Here is a 24176-nt window from a genome sequence, read left to right on the forward strand (position 1 = left end):
AGCTGGTAAGCGTCTAGTTGAAAACGAAAGAAACATCGGAAAACACTTGGCGTTATTTGCATTTGTTTGCATTGTTGGTGCATCTTTGGCCTTGTCTTAGATTTTCTTCTCTTGTCATCTAGCATAAGATTTCTGATCATGTTGATCTCGAGTAGGTTTCGAACACTGACTGCACTATCTTTAATAATAATTTTGTTTGTGAGCAGTTTTTTCTCCTTATTATTCATGTAATTTCTGTGCTTTCAAACATCTTCTCACCAAACAATCTACTCAACTTGGTCCTATTATTGCCTTCTACAAACTTTCAGCATTCGACTAGTCTACTGATTTTCCACTCATAATTAATCCACGCAATAAATATTAATATAACCTAGTTGAAAAGTACCTACATAGGTTCTGTCATTATTTATTGTTAATTATTATTTACTTTATTATTTATATTAATATTATTCATTATATTCATTTTTAATTGAGAGCAATTAATTACTGGTTGTCAATTATTGGCCTTTATTAATAATAGAAACAATAACAAACGATTCAAACTCCTTTAAAAGCTATGTTTAGTCGCTATGTTACGCTCAGTACAGTCCTACCTGGTTGAAAACTGTGCTCTGTGAGTACAAGAGTACCCTAATGGTCCCACTGCGTGCAGCACGTTCACTTCCGCTGTCCGTTCACGTTCGCACCTCCTTCTGGCCAAGAACTGAGGCGTGGCTTCAATCCACTCATTACAATGTCCCGTGTTTCGTTGCTTCTCGCCGCCCTTCTTCTAACTACCAACTCAGCCTATCTTTCCGATTCATGGATGCTCAGCTCGGAACGGCCTGTAGGGCCACGCTGCGTGCCCATACCACACAATCTTACCATTTGTTACGGCATGCAGGTGTGAGATTACGCAGTTCTCCGCAATTATCTGCATGTTTTCCTAATCCCTTCCGTGCTAAATATGCATTAACACCTTGTAGTTAATATTCGCATCATATCGAGTCTTCTGGAATTAGCAGACAAGCTCAACCTCGAGAAAACAGTGTCTAAAGATTTATTTTGGAGTCGTACTCGCGTCCATTTCGTTCCATTACCTCCTAGCCTGTGGCTGCTAATTCTAGCGTTTGTACTCGAATAGCAATTTTTGTACGTACGTTTGTACTCGAATACAAATTTTTCCAACTCCAAACAAAAGTGTTGGGCCATTTTGAATCAGAAACTAAATGTTAAGGGGTCTAGCAAAAGCGGAAAAATCATTTCCAGCTGAATGATCAGTTCGCACCCATGCATGCTTCCGGCACATTAGAAGAACAAGCCTGGGGCAGAAGTTAGGCATTCGCTTCTACTCAAATGCAATTAAAGGGAATACTGTAGTCACACTTATGTGCCTCACTTAGCCCTAAGGCAAATAAAAATCAAAGGCCTGTGTTTATTGACATTAATTCGGAACAAACAGTGATTCTGATATTTTCCAGTACACTCAAATGCGGCTTCCTAATCTTCTCGAGCACGAGACCATTAATGAAGCTATCCATCAATCCAGCGACTGGAAGTCGTTGTTGCAATTGAATTGTCACCCGGACACACAGGTACTGTGATCAACTCAGAAATTACTGCAAAAATCCACGACCATGGAAATACGATAAATATCCATGCTTGGTTATTTTTTGCGGCTTGCAGGTGCTGGAAAAAGTGTTTTTTTTTTTGCTTTTTCCGAAGCTTTTAAGCAAAGTGTTGTGTTTTTTTCATTCGCTGCGCTATTGTCTTTTTCTTTCATTTTTTTTTGCTCCTCATTAGAGGTGCGGGAAATCCCTTTTTGCTTTTTCAATATTTGTTTTCTTTCAATCAGTGTATAATTTGTTGGAATCGGATGTTTCCTTTCAACTTGCTTGCTATCAGAATTTTTTCTACTATCACATTGCCTTCAATTTTTCTCAGTTCTCCCTGCTCTGCAATCTGCAACTTTATTCAGAATTACTCGTTCCCGAAGAAGGACGTTTATGCTTATTTACTGTCAACGCTTAGACGGCAATTTAAATACATCTTTGCATGGAAAAATATCGAAGGCCACAGTTGATTTCATACACTGTTGCACATGAAATTATTTTACTTTGAAATTGAAGTAGTTGTGAGAGGAGAACTTTTTTTTTCAAATATATTCTCTTTCCAAATTACGACAGTCCAGTGATTTCGGAAAGTAGAAGCTGGTGTTTAGCGATTTTTCACAATTCTCCTCAGTCTTTCAGTTTTTCTCAAATTGTTGGATTATATCAATTATCGCAACTCGCATACTATTTTGTATCATCTACTTCTATTTTCAACTTATGTCCTTTTTAAGCTCTATTGAGGTCGAATTAATCCGTTCAGCTTTTCCTTTGCTCCCTGTTCGCTCCCATTTGTCTTCCAACAATGGATAAGGAAATTCTCCCATGTCGATCATTGTGTCAAGCTGTAAAGCAAGTAGGTTCACTTGCAAATCTTCGAAGTGTGATCTTGGAAGCTATTTCGAGTCTCTAGGGTTGCGAGGGTAGGATGTCCGTGTACGGTTTCCCATGGCCTGAAATGCTATCATGCGACAAATATCCGGAGGACAATGATATGTGTATCAAGGCGATGAATACGGAGAAACAAGGCAAGTTGGCACGCCCAATGCACGGTCAGTTAGTCTCTAATTGTCTTCCTCGCTAACCCTTCGAGCGTTCTCTATAGTTATGTCACCCTTTCACCACCACTATGTGCTATGGTCAAATTGTACACGCATGGCTCAGTTTTACTGGTAGAAATTAGATGAGAGTTCAAGAAACGTCGCGATTGCATGTTCTGGTGTCAGCTGGTTCCTCGATAATCCTTGCGAGAGCACTGCGTCTGGCCGATATGTTTATATAAGCACTTCAGTTTTTGAACTTATGAACAAACCACAGCCTCACATAGCCAATCCATCTTTAATGGATTGCCTGTTTGTGATTCACAGTATTGCAAGTAAGCGAGACGGTTTTTGCATCACTAGAGCCATCTCCAGAAAGGACAATAAAAGTGAAAAATCTCTAAACAACTAAATCAAGGTGCGCTGAAAGTTATCATGATCGGTTTTTGCCGACGACAGTTGATAGAAGCAAGAGTTCTCGAGGAGGTGAACTCTTATACGTTTCCAAAGATATGAAAACCACAGTAAGATAGAGCGAAGGATTAAATTCCGCTAGATATTACTGTCTTCACAAAAGCGAAACAAGAAAAAAACGCTGCGCTAGTATTCGCTCGGAATTCTTGTACACGGAATATCGAGAAAAAAATCTCGTTCATTCTTTTGAAATAAAAAAAAGAACCATTAGATCCCCGTCCAAAATCCCTAGTAAATAATAACGACAGTCTACTTTTGGATTAGTTTTGATCAGATTTTCAGGGGAAAAATCCAATGTTAGAGTTTCAACAGAGGAATTACACCATTTTGCCGGTGAGTTCAACGCTAATTAGGCCCATTCCATTTTGTTCTCTCTTCCGGTGATCAGGAGGAGCGTTAACAAGGCAGGGCAAAAAAGCAGAAAGAATGCAAAGAGTGCCGACAAAGATTTCCGCAAAGACAACAACAAACAACGCTTTATGAAAACGACAAATTTTTCATCGACAGCTGTTGAGACCGAAAAGCTCTGTAATCGGAACCCATCGGTTTTGTGACGGGACGCAAAAATTGCGTCGCGAACCTTGTGTCCCTTTGCGTTACGAACTCCACGCGTAGAGCACATGCGTAGAAAAAGGTGGTGATTGATAACTCGCCAAGTTCACTACGGATACCGCCTGGGGCAACAAAATAGCGAGAGCGTGAAGCGGCACGGCTTTGAAGTGGTAAGATGGCGGCTTCCTTTCATCTGCACTCCGCTCAATCCACACAATCACAGTCAGCCGTCGAGCTGAGCCGAGAGCTGTCTCCAGTTACAAATCGGCAGTCTTTTCGCTCAAAGCTACTGCTTTCGATTTGAGCAATGAGGTGTCGCTTCCTTAACACTTGCCCCGGTTTCTGACTGGAACAGCTAGAGGGGTTTTGTGAAAGGGATAGACGTTACCACTACTACTGCATAAATATTCTGCTTATAACAGCGGCAAGGGGAAGACGTACCGCCCCATCATTTTGTGATCACAAAATCACCTGACACCTGAGCAATTTGTTAAAAGACACCTAGAGCTTTAAGAAAAAATCGCGTACTGACGGGGGGTGGTTGTAGCGGCTCCTCTCCGACAAAAACAGGGACAGAACAGGACTTTCTAAATCGTCTGCAGACTGATTATTATTATTAGATTATTTCAAGAAGGTGCTCTGTTCTATCCAATGATCCAGCTCTGGTTGCCAAGAAATTTAAGTCAGCCGCATTCAATCCCCAAACAACAGACAACTGATGTCAAAAAAACCTCCAATTGAACAACTCGCCAAAATTTTCGCTGATATTCCGTCTGTCATCCTGTCACAGTCTCTAAAAACTGGAATCAAACATAAGCAGCAATTACCTTGAGAGCACTCGATTAAACTCGTTGAGATAACTCGATTAAAGGTTAATTTTTATTGATTGTATGTATATGTAGTACAGTATCTCTATTTCACATCTACCTCGGTCATACAAGACTACAAAAGTGTGATATGAATAAATCGATTAGTTTTGCGTTACATGCGCTACCGATTATTAGTGCCGAGCATAACTGAAATTTCTTAACCTCATCTTAGCAGCATATCAAAACACGAACAGCACTAATGGAATAGCAATGAAAAAACAATAGATTTCGTTAGCAAAATGCTATACGTTTTGCACATTGAAACCGTGTTGAAATGCATACATGGCATGGTATTCAAGGAAACTTACGAGTTTCTCTTGAATACCATGAATAATTTTTCTTTTTCGAAATTTTGCAGAATTTTTCTTTCTGCCACAGTGTTGTAATAGCACGTCATAACGTCATAACATAAAATCATATAGAACTACTGGCTATATTCATTAGCACTATTATTTGGTTTTATTTTAAAGTTGCAACCAGGCAGTTATTTTAGTTACATTCTCTTCCACGTAAATATGTTGGAAAACTTCCTCCTCTTTTTTTTCTTCCGTGGGGCGGAGCGAAAAGAATTTTGAAAGGTTCTGCCCATAGTTCTTTGTAAACAAGATGGAAAATACCCTTTTTTTAATCGTAAACATAATAAGTGCGTAGCCAAATGTTGCAGGGTCAACGCATATTTCCGGACTAACTGATATTCGCAAATAACCGTTTACATCTTCTGTTCATATCAATCAATCGGCGAATGTCTCCAATTTCAGCTCGGGACATCAGCTGCCCAGCGTGTAGTCAGGTCGGAACATATGAGAATCTCGTAGACCACTTCTGTCGCAGTCAACTAGGTGAGGAAATATCGTTCTTCACCAACAGGGATCCATCATCAATTTACAGTTGTAAAAGCTCGAGTAGACGCTGTTAGTGGAACTCATATCAGTCTACGAAACGCTAGGAGTCTGAAGAAAGGAGATCGGCGGAGATCTATAGATGACACAGGTAGGTAGTGACAAGTTCTCTCATCTCATGAAACTTTTTGTGAATGGTCTGAAAGATAGGAATGGTGACGAATCCTCACTCAGATGTACGACTGTCGTCGGATTCATCGGAATGTCCCTGTAATGTTACCGATGGGGTGGAACGTAGATTTTTGGTGATGGCATCGAAGAACAATGACGGACAACTCGTTGCGAATCTCATACTTCCATGGAAAAAAGAAAAGGTGATGGCCCTTTCACGTTAGGCTTATCTGCACATTGCTCCCGATTCCTGCTGTTATGACCGACTCACGATAATTCAAAAAGAATCCAACATAGAGATAAGGGATAAGTAAGGATGAGTGAGAGTACATTAAAGTTCCTGATTCCCCGCAAGAGATCGTAGCAAAGCCAAAATAAACCAATTAAGGAGATCTTTACAGTGTTATTCAGCCTCAGTGAACAGTACCCATTACCCTGGCATCAAAAGTGGTGCAAAATGTCATGGTGTAGAGCTGAGAAAAGCGAAGGAACCAACACAATATATGTAGTCCATAAAGCTGCAAGATCCACCTACGCTTCCTGCTTTTTTTCTCTTGCTGTGAAAACGACTAATTTTCCTTTTTAAAGGCAGCGTATCACGAATTTGGCGTGATACAAAAACTTCAGGGAAAACGTAGAGTTTGAGCAGAAGATTACGGGAACGAACGTGACCCGCTAAATCCCACTAAGTTATCCTAAAAACGTCGTGGAAACCGATTTAGTTCTTACGAGGTACGTTAAAACGCGCACCCTTCTGCACGCGACGTCCCCTTCAGCAGCCTATTCATTGGTTTTGCTTGAATACGCTACTAAGAAGACCTCATTAGTCTTCGACCGCTCGCTCGTGGACGCGGCGCGTGTGGCGCGTTGTGACTCATTTCGTACGGAAGAACGCCGCCTTCCACGTCGTTTTTTTCGACGACTGGGGGAAGTTGGGCGGAGATTTTCATGACCAATGAAGAAAAGAAAAACAAGAGCATGAAAGCTACCAGGAGATGTGTAGTCTACAAAAACTGCCAAGATAATACTTCTTAAAGCTGCACGAGCCTTTTCCTTTCGGAACTAAAGTACAACAATTGTTTTCTTTAGTAGAGCCGTACACGAGGTTGTTATAGTCCTTTATTCGTGGCTAACGTTTCGGCAATATCTCTTCTTCATAGCCTGAAAAGGGTGAAATCGAACGTGACTAATCCGATCAAACGCTTTATCCGCCCAACAAAGAAAGTCCTACGTTAACCGTTAGGCCTCATAGCTACCAGTGGAAGAAAACATCGTACCTTAGGATCAGCTGACTATCCTGCCACTGCTAGATACCTGATGTGAGGTGACTAGCGCAATCAAATATCAGCCTTAAATAAGGCGCGAGTTCCCGCGTAATGGTAATGGAGAGGCATTCCTCCTTGCGATTCATTTTTGGACTCTTGGAGTGGATCCAAAAAGCCTCCAGAGCCTTGCGCGCCGCAATGCTAGGTTCGCGCGCCAAAATCGTGATCTTAACTTCAAAATCTTCTCCGTTATGACGCCGCACCCTGTGACCACCCAATGCAGTGGAGTCACATGATTTCCTTTTGCCGTCCGGGTATTCTTTGATTCGAATACATAGTGGTCTAGCTGTTTCTCCTATGTATTCGTCACCACACTGTACACAGCAAATCGTATAAACAACACATGAACTCATGCAATCACCCTCGTTGTTATCCAGGCATATTTTACACTCCGCTGTCGTGCAAATACGATCATATAGGCGATTACGAGTGAGTATTTGCTTAAGGTTACTAAGGGGGAGCTCCACGATGGCGACAGATTCTTCAAGTTTAGCTTTCCTCAGACACCGCCGAATAGCAGCGCTAACCTCATCGGAAATAAATGGTACACAAAAGGGTACTTTCTTCATATCAGATTTATTTCGGGTTTGTGCTCTTTTTGTGATAGACCGCATAGATGTGTAGCCGTTACTGACCGCAATTTTCCTAGCAAGCTCGATAGATTCTCGTCTTTCTTCTCTTCCAGTGCAAACCGAGGTGGCCGTGCGAAACATGTTTCATACTACCGACCACTATGTATTCGAATCAAAGAACACCTGGACGGCAAAAGGAAATCATGTGACTCCACTGCATTGGGTGGTCACAGGGTGCGGCGTCATAACGGAGAAGATTTTGAAGTTAAGATCACGATTTTGGCGCGCGAACCTAGCATTGCGGCGCGCAAGGCTCTGGAGGCTTTTTGGATCCACTCCAAGAGTCCAAAAATGAATCGCAAGGAGGAATGCCTCTCCATTACGCGGGAACTCGCGCCTTATTTAAGGCTGATATTTGATTGCGCTAGTCACCTCACATCAGGTATCTAGCAGTGGCAGGATAGTCAGCTGATCCTAAGGTACGATGTTTTCTTCCACTGGTAGCTATGAGGCCTAACGGTTAACGTAGGACTTTCTTTGTTGGGCGGATAAAGCGTTTGATCGGATTAGTCACGTTCGATTTCACCCTTTTCAGGCTATGAAGAAGAGATATTGCCGAAACGTTAGCCACGAATAAAGGACTATAACAACCTCGTGTACGGCTCTACTAAAGAAAACAATTATTGAAGCACTAACATGCCGAGGTTTATCGAAAGTCGCACATAAAGTACAAAAATTATTGCGGCTAAAATGAGCATGGAAAGTTCATCCACGATTTCTACTTCGATCTCTTTGATCTAGCCAACCCCGGCTCGGTTCGTCACCAGTAAAATAAGAAAACGAAGAGGGAATTGTCGTCCCAGAGCTCCAATTTTCCAAAGTCTGAAAGGTGACCGCGTACACGAAGAATGACATTGACTAGATAGGAAAAAGTTCAAATCTCAAACATAACTGTCGCCAGTCCTTGTAAAAATCTTGTCAAGACTTTCCACACGTTACCTGGCGAAATGGAGGTTTCTTAACTAGCAGAAGCTTCTAATCGAATTGAAAGAACATCAAAAAGGACAACGGAAGCAAACAGGTTTCTGGATATCAGGATTCTCATTGACCAGAACTCTTGCACCGCATATCAAAGCGAAAGAAAGTAGCGTGGCGTAAACGAACAAGGCGAAAGCAGGAACTATACGGAGCAAAATATGATGGTCAAAATTACCTTGTGTAGTTAGAAATAAACGCATTCGAAAGAAAGGTCGGTCAAAAACAAACCCACAGGTGTACGTGTGCGCCTGAGGGGGCATGGAAGGGCAGGGAACAGAGCAAGAGATGTTGACTTCCGCGGAAGGATCGACGTTACCAGCGTTCAGCGCACATGGAATGAGGCACAACTTCAGTCTTGAGACGACTCGTGCTCTTGATCACGGTATCCTAACGTTAACTTCAGCAAGTTGTAGTTTTGCAGGCCTTTCAATTCTTCCTGCCAGAATTCCTCGACACGAGAACCCTTTGTCCGTATGGATTTTGTGTCTGCTGAATACGACCATCGCTAGGGTAATACTGCGAATACTCAACTGCTAATATAGATTGCTTCGTTCTTTTAAAAATGTAATTTCCCCTTCAATTTCATCGCATTCGTTCGACCCGAGCAATCGAATGTTTTCCACAGATGCCCTTGTGATGCACTGTTCCATGTGGTCAGCAACAAGGACTTGAAAAGCGTGAAATATTCCAAGGCAGGACCGGAATCTAACGCACAAGCACTATATTGAAAAAGCGCAACTGTGCTCACAGATGATCAGAGGAAAATGAGTGATCAGTACCCCTAAGAGTAATTAGTCCGTCAACATGCGAAAAGACATCCAACAAAAAATTCTAAAAAGTGGGTAAAATAAGTAAAATCGAAAAATAAGTTCATTTTTCCACAAACGTTGCCTTCGAGCAAATCACCAAGAGGGAGTCAAAATACAAAACGAATCTAGCGCACTTTTTGCTCCTCTAACAGTTCCGGCGTTCTAGAACTATATGCACTGTGAATAGATTTTGAATACGTGATCGCTCTTATGAGGTACTCGCCCTTCTCTCACGCCTATCAAGGATTAGCTATGATGCATGGATTTCAACATTTCGCACTATAAATATGATCCCATACGAGAAACCACTATTTCTCCCATATTTTACTTATCGTAAAGACAGTGTACGACGACGTAGTGCGGAAACCACAGCAAAAGTCTAGAGTTAGGGTTTCAGTTTATGGAAACCAGCATGCCTCCGCTCATTTTTTTCTAATCGTCGTAAAAGACGGCCTCGTTCTCTCCTACGATTTTGCAACGCGCTACCCTTGTACGCGCGCCGCACCCACCCACGTGCAAGCGGTCGAAGATCAATTATGCATCTTCACCGGCCTATTTGACTAAAAACAATGAACAGCCTGCTGAAGGAACTAGTGCCTGTAGAAGGGTGCGCGTTTTAACGCACCTCGTAGGAACTAAAGCGGTTCCTACGCCGTTGCTTAGGACAACGACTAGAGAAAGATGAGCGGAGCCACGATGTTTCTGTAATCTACAATAAGAACTCAGACTTTCGCTGTGGTTTCCGGTCCACGTCAAAATCGTGGTACACTGTCATTAAGTTGATTGAGAGATATCCCGCACTGACGCTCGGTCAAATTTGAGAAACAAGAAACTCATCGTACTTCTGACTCTGATCATGATGTTTCTTCTTTTTTTGCCTCTTTGAAGCTAGCTTGCACTTCTTAACTGGATTTTCTTACGAAAATCTCCTGAACTCCATGTACCCTACTCGATAGGTACTTGCCATTTGCCTAAATCCCTTGTGCAACAACTGTTTTCAGGGTTTCAAACGAGCAATTCACCAGTTTCAAAGGCTAAACTGCAAGTCTCTTGGACGGGAGATTCGTGAAAGCGCTTCACGACGGCCTCACTACTACTCCATGAGAAGACATAACCAGAGAAGGCTCCTGTAAATGAGACCACTTATGCCCCGCACGCACATCTCGACCTGGATTGTGCTCTCCATTCTCACATTCTCATTCGAACAATCTCGCACCTCAATCTCTGCCCGATACAGGGTTTTGTAGATCTTATTGTCGTTCTTAATAATTCAGACGTTAGTAGGAACAACGTCGAAACGCGCCGAGCTTGCATTTGTCGGGGTAATATTTTCTTTAACAAGTAAACGTTTTACTTAATCAAAAGTATTATTTTTTCAATCACATGTCACTGGAGAATCATGTCCAAATAACATACCGTGGTTCACAACCTGTTAGCTATTAAGAAAAAAAAAACGAAAACTCTCCAAATATAATGAATGATACACGAACATTTAACAGTTATCGAAGCAATAATGGTAGAAACATATCATACCCTCTACAAACTATGCTTAGGAACATAACATATGGAAGTAACAGTAACATGTGTAATAACACAAACAACAGATCAAACAAGGAACAAATATGCCGAATATGAGCGTTCAAACTCCATCCAAGCGATGACGCTTCGCCTGCGAGTAATAACCTACAGGATAACGAGCAGCTGCTGCACCGGGAGCACCAACCGACTGCGAAAGTACAGGCTTTTGATCTTGTAGCCACCGCACCTGAGTTGCTGGTCCATAACCCTGAAATTTAATTACTTATTGCACTATTAGAGAGCGCTGGTATGGACTCAATTGTAATCCAAAGTGCAGAAAACCAGTTTCAATAATTAGGGGCGGGGAAAATGTAGCTGGGAGGGGGTACTCAGTGGCGCTCTTATTTTTGGGCGCTCATTCTTACGTTTTTCTCTCACTAACTTTAGCTTACATGTCATAGATTCTCTAGGACAAATGTTTAGATCTTAGGGCCTCGATTTAGCTATTTACTTCCAGAAATACTCGTTACTACATTTTATTACACACATTATTACATTTAACATCACATTATGAACGACAGTTACATATAGTCGGAGAGGCGCGATGGAGATAACGATTGGAATCGAGGTGGGACCATCGTTGCTCTCACTCGGACTGCAGCGACGAATGGCGTCAGCAAGGGTCGTCCCCCTGCCCCTCCCCTCCCTTCCACCTGGCTTGATCCTAATCTCTACGCTCCATCGACCTCTTCCTTCTCCGATTGGAGCTGCTTACGGAACATGATGCATCCATAACGGCTGAATTAATACCAATTCCAACAAGATTGCTGACAAGTATCGACGAATTCTTTTGAAGGGAAGAGACTAGGTAAGCCGTCTAACATACATAAATGAGTAATATTGAAGAACTCAAATGAAATTGGTCTGATTTTTTGACAAATAGATCGAACTTTCTACGGGAACTTATGCGCTAAAGTGCCAAATCTCAAGAATTTACCTGCTACCTCAAAGCCTTTCGTTCTTTTTTTTTCTTGAACAAGTAACAATCATCAATGTTTTATCAGTCAGGGCAGTGCATTTAGCACTCTGCATTTTTCTAATATAAAAAAGGCATCTTTAACCTTTCTTCGAACTAATTTTGAAGTACAGCGAAGAGTGTGGGTAATTCGAATGTATTAATGAGCAAATGGTCCAAGTCCTTTCTAAATACCTTTGATTTTTTTCAACATCCTTTCACATGAAAAGTTAAACATGGTACACGACCATTAAAACGACATTCATTATAAAATAATATAAGTAAAACGTGTCAACACTTCGACTCAGTACGAAAGAGATCTAAGATATAGCTGCTCTCATGATAAGCGATCTCATTAATATAAGTGCTGCTTTTATTGTGGACCTTCCCAAACCCACTGTTTTGTACCTAAGCCCTCAATTTTCAGTTCTAAACTTCAACCTCAAAAGACTGCCCGCGATTATTCCATTTGGACATTTTTCCGTGAAATTCTCGCCAAGAAGTTTACCGCAAACAAAACATTCCGCTCTGGATTTTTTATATCAAATTTTATCAGAACATATAAAAATCGAAAAATTTTATACGGATTAATGCCATTAAGTTAAAACATGTGGAACAACATGCAAGAACAGGTCGTCTGAAAAACCAAGAAAAATGGAGTTAGCTAAACCAATTAACCAAGGAAGTTTGTCATTCTTCTTTCTTTGAATGTTTAGCATAGAGTGAAAGAAATTCCCCGCAGTGTGGGATGGGATGTTGCTGCACGCTGAGATATAGATGGCCATCTACGCGCGTCGATGTTGTTACAGAAAATTTCGATGTTTCTTCGAAATATTCAGCCTGTATAACGATTTCATCATTAGCGCAGACAAAAGATAAGGATCCTCAGGATATTTTGATGCAGTTATCGTGTTTCACGGTTAGTTTACCTACACGAAGAAAAATGAACATTTTCCCTGGCGCACACAACTATAGTATAGGATAGTAGTGTAGGATAAGCAGAGATACAGTATGAAAATCTAATTGATTAGAACACCACCTATCTCGAAATTAGATCCTTATTTGAGAAGTTAGTCTGAAAAGAGTGATTCAATCGTTCAACGTAACTAACATTCAAACTTGCTGCATCCTGTGACCATTTTTATTTCGGCAAACGTTTCATTCCACATGCTTCTAATAGTAATTGAACTTGATCGCCTCATTCAATTAATTATATCCGACTTCTTCTTGTTTGTAATACCACACTATGAAAATCCTATTATGTCAAAATGCCGAAAAATTATTCCGTCCACTAAACCGATTTGTTTTGTTGCCATTAATTTAAGTTATACTATAACGTCCTTATCTTAAGTTGAGGATAAAGTTTCTGGCATTAATCAATTCGCTTGGGATGTGCCCCCACGTGCACTTCAATTTAGAATCGTTTGAGGTTTACGAGCGTGTATCCGGCCTATACAGTGACTTGCGGTGGCTAGCCGATGTGTCAAGTCAGTGTTTTTATCCTCCCAGACAAGTTTGGTACCAATTCGTCGACGCCGGAGGGATAGCGTGGATAGAAGGCTTGGTGAGCATTAGGGCGGATTCGAACCTCCAAGCGATCGTGCAGGACGCGGAACCTCTAACCGCTAAACTACACCCGCCCTATCTTAACTTAGCATTCAAAATAATCTAAAGGCATTTCACAAACACAAAAACTGGTACCTTTTCATTTCTTGCAGCAATTCTGAAGATTATGGCTGGTTTCGTAGACTGATCTACGTATGCAGCAGCTAGGTTGGACTGATTAACGACACATTCTGGTTCGACACCAACATATACCCTAAAGGTAAGGGTCAATTAAAGCGCAGTGTAGGGGAAGCCAATACTGGAAAGACATGTTATGTAGGAACCCACCTCATAAAAGCCAGCTGGTTGTCGCTTGCTCCGGAAGTATTGCGAACAGCCAGGTAGACGCTGTATTCGGAAATACGTCCTGTAGAGTAAAAATTACACGAGTTCATTACATCAGCCGCGCACGTGCTTTCAATGTTGAAGATCAAAGGCTGTCTCTGCGTACCTGCAACATTCTGTGGAGGTTCCCAAGTAAGCTGAGCACCATCCTGTCCTTTAGTTATCTTAATTGAAGAAGGCGCCCCAGGGAAGCCAGGAAGGCAAGTCTGGAAATTTTTAGTTCAGAATTTGGCGAATTCTCTTTTAAAAAAACCAGGAATAACGCAATAACACATGCAGAATGAAGTTACCAACCTTAAACGCTGATACTTCACTCCAAGGCCCACGTCCTATCGAATTGATACCGGCTACTCGGAAACGATAAGCAGTCCCCGGTTCGAGCTCTGCTTTTCGAAGAAAATTCACTTGGCCAGCATGCATTCCAACATCGAAGTCAGTCTGAAGGTTTTTTTTAGGGTGCGTAGCATAAGATGCGAAAATGTAGTCAGAAATTCGCCGAAGAAAAACATCTCACTCCATATGTGCTTTCCAAAGACTGTTCACCATGCAAGAAATAGTGGGTGACCACACAAGATGTTCCTTTGATGATCCCAACGTCAAACCAGAGTTCTTCCTCTGGAGACGGTTTCACATTTTGCTGCACCGGTACAGGCTGACCCGTAGCCGGTTCAGTGGACTCTCGTTGTAGTCGAGGAGCAAAACCTTGATCTACAGGTACAGAGACTTGCTGCGGAGCCATCTGAGGGGGATGAGGATCCATTTGTTCTCGTTGAGAAGTGGTCTCCGACGATGGAACTTGTGCTGCTTGATTCACTTGATTCACCACAGGAGGATCGGCAGGAAATGATGACTGAAAATGAGATGTATGTCATATACGTTGAAATATTACGGAGGTCATTTGTGCTGTTGGGATAACAAATGACGAGCCAAAAATGAAACTGTGGAAAAGTCATAAGCTGAATAATGCCAAAGGGGCAGCTCTTCTCAATCGATACCCAGAGTCGCCTATTTTAGACTGATTGTGGAAAATTTCGACTCAATAGTATTCAGCACTTCACTAGATAAACACAAACCAGAAACAGCATAGACAAAAAATCCGGAAATTCCGGTATATTTTCACAGTTTTATCTGGTACCATCATGCCAAAAAATAGAATAACAAATTGAAGCGAGGAGGAAAAATAAGAATAGAAGTGAAACGACTTGTCTTTTCGAAACTCAAAGAAGTATTACCCGTCTATAGCTTTTACCTGTTTCACGTCCTGCTGTTGCGAACTACTTGGTTGGCTTTCTATCGATGGCTTTGTTTCGGGATCACTAACACCAGGATTTGTTTCTACCTAATGACAAAAAAAAAACTTAGAAAAATAAGGGAAACAACCAAATCTATATACCTGTGGGGGCAACTGCGGTTCTCGCGTGTCGCTCGTGTGTGGCTGCCGAGGTCCTTCACTATTGGTTGCAATGTTTTGTGTCGGATCAGAAGGTACCATAGCATGAGAATCTTCTGATGTTGTGGGTTGTAAAGAACATTGAGGATCTTGTGGAGCTTCCTGAAGGTGGAATTAGGTAGAATCAATGGAAGAAATTCACAACAAAAATCAAACCTGAGATTCAGGTCTCTCCAAATGTTCCGAAAACTGCGGTGGTTCTGAATGCGTTGAAGGAACCGAAACAGGAGTTGAAACATTCCCGTTTTCCACATCTCTCTGCTTAGGAGGAGAGGGAGGAGATTGCTCGTCTGCTGGCAGTTCGTCAAAAAGATTCTGCGGAAGAGTGGCCTAAAAAATTATACAATTCCATTAAAAGCAAGCGTCACCAGCAACATTTAGAGATCTGCACAAAAAAAAAAACCATAGGAAGAGAAACCTCATCATTTTGACGTGAATTGGAAGGAGCAGTGTATGTTGTCCCTTGTGTAGAAATACTAGGCTGCTGGTGAGGCCCCATTGAAAGCGAGCCTTGTTGGTCTGCTCCAGCACTAATAGCTCCACCTCTCGACAACACTACAGAAGATGGAACAACCGGAACACTACCTTGCACGTACATCACTCTTTAAATTAATTGATTATTAACAAGAAAGAATACTGCCTGAAAAGAAAAGAACAAAACACTAACTTCTGCTGTGCGCCACCCTTTGACAAGAAGATCGTTTTGGCACCAGGCCCTGGTTTTACAACAGATGACATAGTTGTGGTTCCGGCCACACTCGACAACGGCCTCACAACCCTCAGAATTTGTTGACCCGTTCCTGTGCCTCGAACCAGCTAAAGTTATATATTCAAAAATTCTCATTGTATGCGAAAGTAGTAATTGAGTAGGACAGTTCAAAATTAGATTTTTTTTTGTATTAGCTTCACATTACTTTTTTGGCATAGAACAGACAGAAAAACACCAGACCATCTTTACTGCAAAAATGGAACAACGCCCTGTTTAATTGAATCTGATAATGTTCTATTGTAGACGAAATACTCCAAAAAATTTACAGTTAAAAATTCCAAAACGAAATCTTGAGGACTGCACGCAAACTATAGAGAGGACTATAAATGCTCAAGACAAAAGCTAGAAACCGGCGAAAACTGAATTAAGAAGTAGGAGCAAAAAGATGGTTTTATTGCTTCTTTTCTTTCGCGGAAGAAAGAAAGACCGAGCAAGGCACATCCAACAGCTGGTAAGAGAACACTTACGATGTCCCATACTCAAGAAGCAACAGTAACAAGTTTAAATGTCAAGAATAAAAAACGCTAATGAACAACAACTAGTTTACCTTCATAACGTTTCCTGCTGTCGGTCCTCGTGGAACCAACATCTTTTGTCCAGTCATCGAAGGAGATTTACCGAGCGAATTCAAATGTCTCGAAGCTGTAAGACAGGTATGAATAGTCACTAAGCCATCAAATGCTACAGAAAAAAGTAATAAGGATGAGACCGAAATCATCGTCTTTTTTTTCACCGGCCACGTACATTTAAAGATAACGTGCAGACTTTTCGTTCAATAGGACTATCCTGAGCAAGCTCGTCATAGTTATGAACTAGAAGACCCGATATATAGATTTAACAAAACGGAAAATAAATGTTCTCAATGATATCACGCATAAATATTTAAACATAATAGAGTAATACTAGAATTTACCATCATCCTCAATGATTTTGTGAGCGGCAATACTGGCATCGTACTTATGCAATTGCAGCAAGTATGCTTCCGCAGTTGGAAGGGAACCCCAAGAAACCTAAAGACGTGTACATGCCTTACAGAATTGAGGACACTTCTCTGATTTCAGAGCTGCACATTTAGTCTCAAAGAAAAAAGAAAACAGTGAACCTCGAGTCCTGCAACACTTGCTCTTACTAACTGAACTCTGGAGGGTGTAGCTGGAACTGCCGTCTCCAAATACCACATATCCTTGCAGCAAACCTGTTGAAACGCAGTTCTACTAAGGAGTCATTAGGGATCTCGACTAGAGCTTGCATATAATGTACCTGATTATTCCAAGCCTTTCGGTAACCATCTCTTCCTGACCATATGTAAATCCGACTGTTGATGACAACCGAACAGTGTCCAGCCCTCGCACGAGGTAAGTTTTCTACTAAACTAACTAGCACATAAAATATTTTGTAAAGTCTACCAAAGCATGGGTATAATACCGTCAAATATATGAGACGTGCTCTCCCATATCAGAGTGTCTAGATTTAGACAAGATAAGTCATTCGTGCACTTCCACTCTTTTACTTCAACATCGTTGCCATCGTCAACCATTGGGACCTGCAGAAATACACAAACGATGTGGTCAGATAATTCAACTTAAAAGTGCACTCATACCCAGCCACCGTAGATGTACATCCTATGTCCGATCAGATTAGCAGTGTGTAAAGAACGTGGAAGAGGTGTAATTCCTCCAGTCTAAACAATACAGGAAAACTGGTTTTAAAAGAAGTTACTTCGCTAATCTGCTGCGACTTAAACCATTAGTTTTCTAATTTACGTTGGCTTCTTTGTTTACAAAGGAAGTGTCTACCGACAGGTCTCAGCTGATAAGATGAGGTACGTCACCTGAATTTCCCTCTATTCAAAGTTAGTGCGAGCAGAAGGCGGAGTGTCCTTCAAAAACTTTTGTGTATTTCCAGAAATATCCAGGGAAGGAAAAGGTTTTAGAGCCTTACATAAGATAATTCTACGGAAAGAACATACAAAGATCCGTTTTCCTTAAAAAAAAAATTTTTTACCAAGTTTATGAGTGAATCTTCCCCTCCACAATTCGACATTGAGTGTACGCTACAACGTAGTATAGACGAAAAATCTGAGCTTTTTTTCGCTTGAGAAAACTGCACATTTTCTGTTCAAATAAAATCTTTCGACGCTAATGCGAGTTTTGAGTACTGTTAGACCCCTACAAAACTGAAAACTTTACACGGATTTCGCACCTATCAAGCCTACTCTAGCCAAATATCCAAGTTTTCCCAAAAACGGAACGATTAACGAAAAAGAGGAGAATTAACTTCCACAATTTGATGTTTATTGATTGCATTATTGCTCGCACATATCTAAGCAAACAGCAGTTTACTGTCTCAACAAAACACCCGCGTCACGGGCTGCCCTGGGAGATTTGTGTCGATTCCAACAGTTTCAACGTTCACAATAAAAGCATGACTAAGCACGTCACGAGCGTGTGACTGTGTCGAAAATCAATTTCATTCTGCTCTAATTAACAGTTTCATAACTAAAATATGGTATTACATCAACCAACGCTCAATGTTAAATAGATGTTTAATCACAGGAAAACACATGATAGTCGTTAGTTTTCAGCAACATCTAACAAGCAACAAAATTTCGAGATACGCTGCTTGAAAAAAGCATACCGTCAGAGAGAATTAACAAACGCCTAGACCGGACAATCCTCAATCGTGTCTACGCTGATTTCTTATGAGAAACGCGACCTATCAAGTCTCCAACTAATTTAAATCCTACAGTAGTTTAAATGTATGTGAGAAGTCCGATTTTTTACATATTCTCTCTCCAAACATCCAAAACGTAGATGTGGAATTGCTAAAGACGAACCATAGGATTATCCCATGTCAGGGTATCCAGGTGAAGAATCCATAGATCATTGAGTCGACATCCGTTCATTCCGCCGTATATAATTAACTGACGTCCGTTGTTCGCTTCGAACACTATAGCCGAATGCGATTCACGTGGAGGTGGATGGGGTCCATATGTCTGAGGAGAGAAAATTTTTCATAAAACACCAAACAACAAACAATAGAATTGAAGGAAGAATCCACAAAAGCATAGCGTACCACTGGCTGTTCCCACTGCAATGACCCCACCGGACCACGGATGTCAATTGTGAACAAATCATCGAGATAGACTGGACTATTTTGTTTTGGATCGGAAGATTGGTTCGCAAGGCCACCGAATAAATAGCAGATCTAAACAGTACATATATGTGACCAGCAGCACGCCAATTCAAACACTGAGATGACCTGATTGCTAGCGAGTGAAAAAGAATGGCCAAGACGTGGACATGGGCCGGAACCACCACTTCTGGGTGGACGAGGTCGCAGCTTCCGCCACTCCCATCGAGACGCTTGCAACTCATAGAGATCATTTGTGTACCTATTAAATGACATTAGTTGACTCTATAGTATGAAATCAAGGCATCAATCTTTTTTCTCCTTTTTCGCTATCCGAAGGTTTAGAAAGTGTTCACATGCCGCAGCTCTGTTCGACTATCCTAACTTTCATGCGGAGAAAGACATATCCAAAACATGATCGGTCCAAATTTACGTTTAAGAGTTCTTAACACTAAAACACACATAAGGACGTGTTGAGCAATACATGCTATTCCCACATGAACTGGTATCATTATGTACTTCATGATCAGAAAGCGTTAAACCTTCGCAGCTGAGCAAAATCAAATACGTTTATACTCGTTTATACGTTTATATAATCAAATACACTTGATGATAGTTATTATAAACGCATCAAATTTCGTAGCACCAGATATGGATTGAAAAGGAGCAACATCTTATTGTTCATGTGATAGTCCAAAAAAGAGATTGATATCTATCTTTTGCTTGTAGACTCCTGATAAATCACGTTCCACACAGCTATACTGAGAAATTATTAAAATAAGAAGGTCAGATATCTCTAGACTTTGCTTTTGGGCAAAATCTCATAGGTTGACGGTATAGTATGACAGATTATCAAAATTGCAGAATGAAAATCCTAAGGAAGCAGAAAAGGCGAGACGATTTTAAAAAAAGAACGATCAAAATAAGTAAATAATAGTAGCAAAGAAATCAAAATAGGCAGACAGAACAAAACTGCACCTTAGAAAACTGATAGTAGTTATGTACTACCTACCTTCCATATTCCACCATTCCGCCGAACATGTAAATATGGGTTCCACTGCAAACAATGCCATAAGCAGCACAGCCACTTGGAACTTCGCCTCTTACGGAGGGAACAAACCACTGCTTTGTTGCTATAAACAGGAGAAATAATCGAAAGCGAATAATCATCGAACTACTTTACACACTACTGTGAATTACTTCTGAAAGGTACTCACTTGTATTATAAACATGAAGTTCATCTACAATGCCTTCATTTCCACCGCCAAAAACTATCATTAGATCTTTTATAGCAACAGCCCGATGTCCATGACGCGGGCTAAAATGTTCTTTGTTTTGTTTAACGGAATGAATGAACAAAAGCACAATTTTTATCTTTAAAATAAAAATGAGAAATTTGAGTACCGTGGAGATGGGCCTGAAGAATTCACCACTTTTTTCCATTTAACAGGAGGTCCAAGCACAACTTTTTTCGCTTCTTCTCGGACCTGTATATCTGGTACCTAAAGCCATACGTTATGCTATGGCTGCTACATTCAGAGGTTTATGAGTAATTACAATCTCAAACAGTGAAATAATCTCAGAAACGGCACGAAGGACAAGCACGTTACTGTTGAGCGCCTTCTGTGAAAATACGAGCATTATTGATGTATCTGCAGTCAGTGAGCGTGACATGGAAATGACAGGACCCTTGTTTACCTTTTAAGGACAGCAGACCACGAATCTGAGGTGGCGCGGATTTCAGGTGGAGTACCCATATACGGGGTCATAGATTATGAAGTGGTGATTCCGCTCATCTCTCACTGAATCGCTGCAAGCAGCCGGCCCTTGAATGTTGTTTTATACGACGCCTTCTATTGTAGCGCGCCACCTTTGCACGCATAGCGTTCTTTACTGCCTATCGAGGCAGTCCGAATTGATTTTCGACGAATCGCAGGGCGGAGGCGGCGCAAAGGGTAGAGCGCTGCAACTGAAGGCATCGTACAAAACAGCATTCAGTGACCGGCTGCTTGCAGTAATTCAGGGAGAAATGAGCGGAACCACCCCGGTCTCCATAATCTACGACCCCGTATACGGATACTCCACCTGAAATCCGCACCACCTCACATTCGTGGTATGCTGCCTTTAAGGACGAGCACAACGTTTTAAGAGTAGTAATTATGCGTAATCTTTTTTTGCTGTACTATTTGTCATGATAACTCAAACCAGACTTAACTCCCAACAACAGACGTGGTTGCAAACGGCGATGGCTAACGAGGGTTTGGCAGCTTCTACACGTATTGAACAGTAGGAAATATTTGAAAGGGGAACAAAACTACCAAATTCGTATTATTTAGAAAAAAGAAATAAAATAAAACAAATAGCTTAGAAAAACACCTATACACCAAAAAGCAGAGGAAGAAATAGATGCAAGAAATCTTGAGATGATGCAAGCAATCAAGTCAGTTTTCCCGCTAAAACTCAGTGGCGAGAAGCTGAAGTCACACGCTGACATTTCACTAATAACAGGAAATTCAAACCTCTTCATACTGTACTTCTTGTCCAGACTCATGTTCAATCATTTGAACAACGCGACCATCCTCCATTCTGATGAATTGGGGTTCCTGGGCAAACATTTGCACACCTCCGCTGTGATGATACACAACGTCTCCGTTCTCATCGACACCAACGCTGCTTGAATACTGCTCTCCAGGTGGTTCTTCCACACTCATCCCTATGAAAAAATTGCTGGGGAGAATCAAAAAAAAATGACTCGTAACTGATGTTCAGCATAGAACGACATAAGCCAGCAAACATTGCAGCACATTAGCAAGAATATCAATAGTATGAGCAAATTGAGGTAGACCTCAGGAAACTCCTAGCCCTCAAGTTGATGATCTTACTCTACCTTATACCAAATCAAAGCACATCAACACATCCAAGAGAACATGATGCACATGAATCACGATTTTACATCCAGCTCTCTTTTAAAAATGTGGAACTTATTCGTAGACCAAATATAATAACTGGACAAACAATTCCAGTGTAGCCATGGAAAGCAAATTATCCTGGAGGATTTTTAAAGAAGCGGAATGGGCGGCTGCACAGCTGAGCAGAAATGACTCTGTACGTACAGTGAAAGGTGACAATTCAGTTTAACGCTAATGGATCTGGTCTCAAATTTCATACCGCTAGTTACAGGTACACAATTGACATTTTACATGTCTGAAACGTACCTTGTTTGTCCGAAACACCCTGGGACTGAAATAACGCTTTTTCTCTCTATCTTCCTACATTGAAGAAAAGTGAATCCAAATGCCGTTTATTAGGAATAATAGGAATGCAAACAAAATTCTAAAAAAAAAAAAAAACTCATAGCTATAATTTCAAAATAGCTAATTGTTTCTACTGTCAATAAAACATCTTTAAATATATTGCCTGGGAGATTTCTACTGCAAAACATAATAGTTAAATTAGCTACGTGCAAAAAAAAAAAACTTCATGCCTGGTGGTCGGATCATTTGTTGAGCGATGCGATGGGAGGTGGTCATTAATTGATTTTAGTCAGTAACAAAGAATTACAACACTATCACATGTTACCCTGATTCCTCAATCTTAGATCTTCACTTGACTATAATTTATTGTAGAATTTGAATGACCGAAGCATAGAATTAGGAAAAAGGAAAAGAAAAGCATGGGAATTAATGTGATTTGACTGGCAGAAGCTCATTTCAACTAATGATTGGTGCGATGTTCTTAGCTGCCGGCATTATACCTTAGAAATTTGTGGATAAGATTTTTCATTTGTTGTAATGTGTATACATCATATTGAGGATTAATTTATACGTTCCAGTAACTAACTCAATTTTATTAAAATCATAGAAGTCCATCATAATCCTTTCAGTGAATCGAGTAGTTTTCATTTATCCTTGGGAACCTCTAACCAGTCACTTTCTTGAAAATTACCTAAAAGGTCACCGAAGGGATCAAGTCATCTGTTTGCTTCTAGGCCTGAAATGGACCAGTTTCGGTGGGGAAGTTTGCCTATATATCATAGGTGCGATAGGGAGAAGGCGCGGGACCCTCCCCAGGTGAAGGGGGTTCAGCTCATGTTGTGCAGCTCAAGTGAAGGAGGTCCTTTTCCCAACCGTTCAAAAGTGAAGGGGATAATTTCTCCAACCGTTTAAAAGTGAAGGAAGTCCCTTTCTCAACTGTTCGATGGTGAAGAGGGTCAGAACACCAGCCCCGACTATCGCATCTATGCTATATATGCATGGTGTAGTGTTTATTATATGCAAATGCGAGAATTAGTGCTTACAAAGGATAGATTTGATTTGGCGTGTAGGTAAAAGCTTGAATAATTGTTATTTTATTGTACGACAATTTCGCTACTCATAATTACACGAAGGTCACAAAGCCCGAGTGCAGCTTACGTTTATGTATTGATCAGTACCTCTACCTGCATTATTGCAGATGCATTAATTACATGTTTGAATCTCTGCATGTGAAGAAATAAGAAGTCATGAGATAACAGGTCGGGAACTCGTTGCGAATTCATAAAAACCAGAAGGGAGGAAAAAACTCAACATAAACTGATGATTTTTGGCTGAGGGGGTTTTCATCAAGAAAAAAAGAAGCTCGCAGAGTCAAGCGCATACATTGTCAATTCCGAATAACAACATCACTGATGGATCATAATTTCATTCATAAATCATTTCTATGTCACCATGTTACCCAAGGAAATGTGAGAAAAATTCTCACATTTCCTTGGGTTCTTATAGTAACGATATTTACCAAATATGCAGTAGCATGAAAAAGCATGACGAGAAATGAAAGAAGTGAAAAGGTCCCGCTGGATTTTTCCCAGTAGTTACTGTAAAAAAAAGAAAGAGAAAAAAAGAACAACAAACAAATATCGATGAGCGGACATATCGGTTGAGATCCCCCTACTCTGCTAGCTTAGTTTGACGTTCACAATTTCTAGAAATTCTAAAAGAATGTCTAGATATTGATACCATGGACATATATTTTCAGAACAATTCCTCATCAAGACACTGAAGAACCGACCAAAACTCCACACAAGTG

General features: G+C 40.9%; 2 protein-coding genes across 3 annotated transcripts; one reads left to right on the forward strand and one right to left on the reverse strand.

The window, feature by feature from the left end:
• Positions 1-733: 733 nt before the first annotated feature.
• RB195_002621 (uncharacterized protein) lies at positions 734-10411 on the forward strand (the record flags this gene model as incomplete). 2 transcript variants are annotated; one of them, XM_064199971.1, is made up of 8 exons in its annotated part: positions 734-883; positions 1461-1574; positions 2353-2445; positions 2503-2641; positions 5283-5363; positions 5413-5514; positions 5598-5737; positions 10280-10411. In XM_064199971.1, the coding sequence occupies 8 exons, from the start codon at positions 734-736 to the stop codon at positions 10409-10411; spliced, it is 951 nt and encodes a 316-aa protein (XP_064055852.1). The 2 variants fall into 2 exon arrangements, with proteins under 2 accessions (XP_064055852.1, XP_064055853.1); XM_064199972.1 differs by having other exon boundaries at positions 2503-2617.
• A 506-nt stretch (positions 10412-10917) lies between these two features.
• On the reverse strand, positions 10918-21823 carry RB195_002622 (uncharacterized protein; the record flags this gene model as incomplete). Its single annotated transcript, XM_013435344.2, has 24 exons — positions 10918-11064; positions 13513-13630; positions 13705-13783; positions 13868-13967; positions 14056-14199; positions 14276-14611; positions 15011-15100; positions 15155-15313; positions 15368-15541; positions 15630-15813; positions 15879-16027; positions 16528-16622; positions 16894-16990; positions 17083-17175; positions 17241-17347; positions 17406-17523; positions 17581-17661; positions 18817-18975; positions 19056-19187; positions 19242-19374; positions 20125-20245; positions 20330-20430; positions 20517-20614; positions 21632-21823. The coding sequence occupies 24 exons, from the start codon at positions 21821-21823 to the stop codon at positions 10918-10920; spliced, it is 3207 nt and encodes a 1068-aa protein (XP_013290798.2).
• Positions 21824-24176: the final 2353 nt, after the last annotated feature.

Source organism: Necator americanus, chromosome IV, assembly GCF_031761385.1.
Source record: "Necator americanus strain Aroian chromosome IV, whole genome shotgun sequence".
NCBI lineage: Eukaryota > Metazoa > Nematoda > Chromadorea > Rhabditida > Ancylostomatidae > Necator > Necator americanus.